Below are 2,500 nucleotides of genomic sequence, written 5' to 3'. Positions count from 1 at the left end.
GTCTCTCTCTCCCTCCATCTCCCTGTCTGTCTCTCTCTCCCTCCTTCTCCCTGTCTGTCTCTCTCTCCCTCTGCGCTCCGTGCTGTGTGACTGTCCTAGTGTGAATTGTTTTATAAGGGCAGTTTCGTCTTTTTAACATGGATGATGATGAAAGTTCTTTGGTCTTAACTTATCCTTCCTGTCCCGCTTCTCTTCCTGTTCCCCTGACCCCCTAGCTCCGCCCACTTCTCCTACCTTGCTACTAAACCACCACTGTTTTCGGTCGTTTGTTTTGATACCTCGAGCATGCCCCCCCGCCCCTTCCGTTATCTGCACGTGTCCGGTGAGGCCGCCTGCCTCACTGCTGTCTGGGCCGGCGCCTGGTCCTGTTCTGATCAGCTCTCTGGTGCCGTCTGGCCTGGCGGGTGTGGAGTCGGCCCGTCGGCGCCCGGGCGCTGTGCGTGTCTGGTCTCTGCCCCGCCCGGGCGCTGTGCGTGTCTGGTCTCTGCCCCGCCCGGCGCCCCCCCCCCCGGCTGTCAGAGGGAGGCGGTGCAGAGGGAGCCCGGCTGTCAGAGGGAGGCGGCGCAGCCACAGCGCAGAGCCTCCACCCCGCCCAGGATATGCAAGGGTTTTATACCAATAAAAACACATATTTTCTCTAAAAAGCCACTATTCTCTGTGTCTTATTATGTAATGTTCTGCAGCAGGAAGCTGTGGAGTGACAGTACCCGCCTTCACCCACCAGGGGGCGACATTTCACCCTGTTTGTGTGCTCCTCATGAGGCAGTGAAAGAATCAGAATCAGGTTTTATTAAGTCAGGTAGGTTTTCACACACTAGAATGTGTTCTGGTCAGTTGGTGCGTAACTGACCGGGTGCTGAGCCAGATGAGACAGGATGTAGAGCAGGAAGCAAAGGGCAAATAAAAGAATGTGCGTTGTGTTCATATACAATATGTGTGTGTTGTGTTTATGTGCAGTGTGATCCTACCCTCATTAAAAAGTACTACTGAATCACTACTCATCGCTACTATGCAATATCTACACACAACCTACTGGTTCCACTACTTCATTGCTATTGTATGTGTAGCAAACTAGTGTGACTGATGTAACAAGTAGCAAAACTGCTCCATTACTACTAGAAACTACTGTTTTGCTACACAACTCTACTTGGAGGTATTTCACAAAGCTGGCCAACTGAGTAAAACCTGGAAACTTCAAATCTGGAATATGGACTGAAGTAAAAATGGCTTTCCGGGTTTTACTGTGTAGAAGTGAGGCTTCCTCAGCCATCTCTGGAACGCTGCCTGGTGGGTCATGAGAGGCTAGTCTGCCTGGTGGGTCATGAGAGGCTAGGCTAGGCTAGGCTAGTCTGCCTGGTGGGTCATGAGGCTAGGCTAGTCTGCCTGGTGGGTCATGAGAGGCTAGGCTAGGCTAGTCTGCCTGGTGGGTCATGAGGAGGCTAGTCTGCCTGGTGGGTCATGAGAGGCTAGTCTGCCTGGTGGGTCATGAGAGGCTAGTCTGCCTGGTGGGTCATGAGAGGCTAGTCTGCCTGGTGGGTCATGAGAGGCTAGTCTGCCTGGTGGGTCATGAGAGGCTAGGCTAGTCTGCCTGGTGGGTCGTGAGAGGCTAGGCTAGGCTAGTCTGCCTGGTGGGTCATGAGGCTAGGCTAGTCTGCCTGGTGGGTCATGAGAGGCTAGTCTGCCTGGTGGGTCATGAGAGGCTAGTCTGCCTGGTGGGTCATGAGAGGCTAGTCTGCCTGGTGGGTCATGAGGCTAGTCTGCCTGGTGGGTCGTGAGAGGCTAGTCTGCCTGGTGGGTCATGAGGCTAGGCTAGGCTAGGCTAGGCTAGTCTGTAAACTACTACTGACTGATCCTTCCTACATGTCACTCCTGGGCCTCTGCTGCTCTCATATGGCTGGTAAAGTGATTCAGGAGCACTTCCTAATGAGGGAATGTCCAATCAGTGCTCATGTGCAGGTAGGGAGGGGTCAGGGAGGGGTCAGGGGGGATGTGGGCCTCAGAGGCCGGAGGGTCAGGGGGGGGTCAGGGGGGATGTGGGCCTCAGAGTCCGGAGGGTCAGGGGGGATGTGGGCCTCAGAGTCCGGAGGGTCAGGGGGGGGTCAGGGGGGATGTGAGCCTCAGAGTCCGGAGGACCAGGGGGGATGTGGGCCTCAGAGTCCGGAGGGTCAGGGGGGATGTGGCCTCAGAGTCCCGAGGGTCAGGGAGGGGTCAGAGGGGATGTGGGCCTCAGAGGCCGGAGGGTCAGGGGGGATGTGGGCCTCAGAGTCCGGAGGGTCAGGGGGGATGTGGGCCTCAGAGGCCGGAGGGTCAGGGAGGATGTGGGCCTCAGAGTCCGGAGGGTCAGGGAGGATGTGGGCCTCAGAGTCCGGAGGGTCAGGGGGGATGTGGGCCTCAGAGGCCGGAGGGTCAGGGGGGATGTGGGCCTTGTTGATGAGGCTGGCGGCCGTGGGGAACAAGCTGTTTCTATGGTGAGTCTGGGCCCTGATGGACCGCTGCCTCC

The 2,500-nt window shown here is 57.0% G+C and overlaps 2 protein-coding genes across 2 annotated transcripts in view; both read left to right on the top strand.

Moving 5' to 3' along the window:
* LOC311329068 (stress-associated endoplasmic reticulum protein 1) overlaps positions 1 to 620 on the top strand; it is a 3,286-nt gene extending 2,666 nt beyond the window's left edge. Inside the window, exon 3 of the mRNA XM_084462952.1 lies at positions 1 to 620. This exon is cut by the window's left edge and continues 387 nt beyond it. The gene's annotated coding sequence lies outside the window, so the exon portion shown is untranslated.
* A 1,795-nt stretch (positions 621 to 2,415) lies between these two features.
* Positions 2,416 to 2,500, top strand: part of ctc1 (CTS telomere maintenance complex component 1) — a gene marked incomplete at its 5' end in the record, with an annotated part of 5,453 nt that continues 5,368 nt past the window's right edge. Inside the window, one exon of the mRNA XM_084462972.1 lies at positions 2,416 to 2,468. Within this exon, the coding sequence (XP_084319098.1) occupies positions 2,416 to 2,468 (53 nt within the window). The remainder of the gene's footprint in view (positions 2,469 to 2,500) is intronic.

This window comes from Borostomias antarcticus (genome assembly GCF_949987555.1).
Source record: "Borostomias antarcticus genome assembly, contig: scaffold_116, whole genome shotgun sequence".
NCBI classification, from domain to species: Eukaryota; Metazoa; Chordata; class Actinopteri; order Stomiiformes; family Stomiidae; genus Borostomias; species Borostomias antarcticus.
Note: the sequence above shows the minus strand (reverse complement) of the source record. Positions and strands in the feature narration are given on the sequence as shown.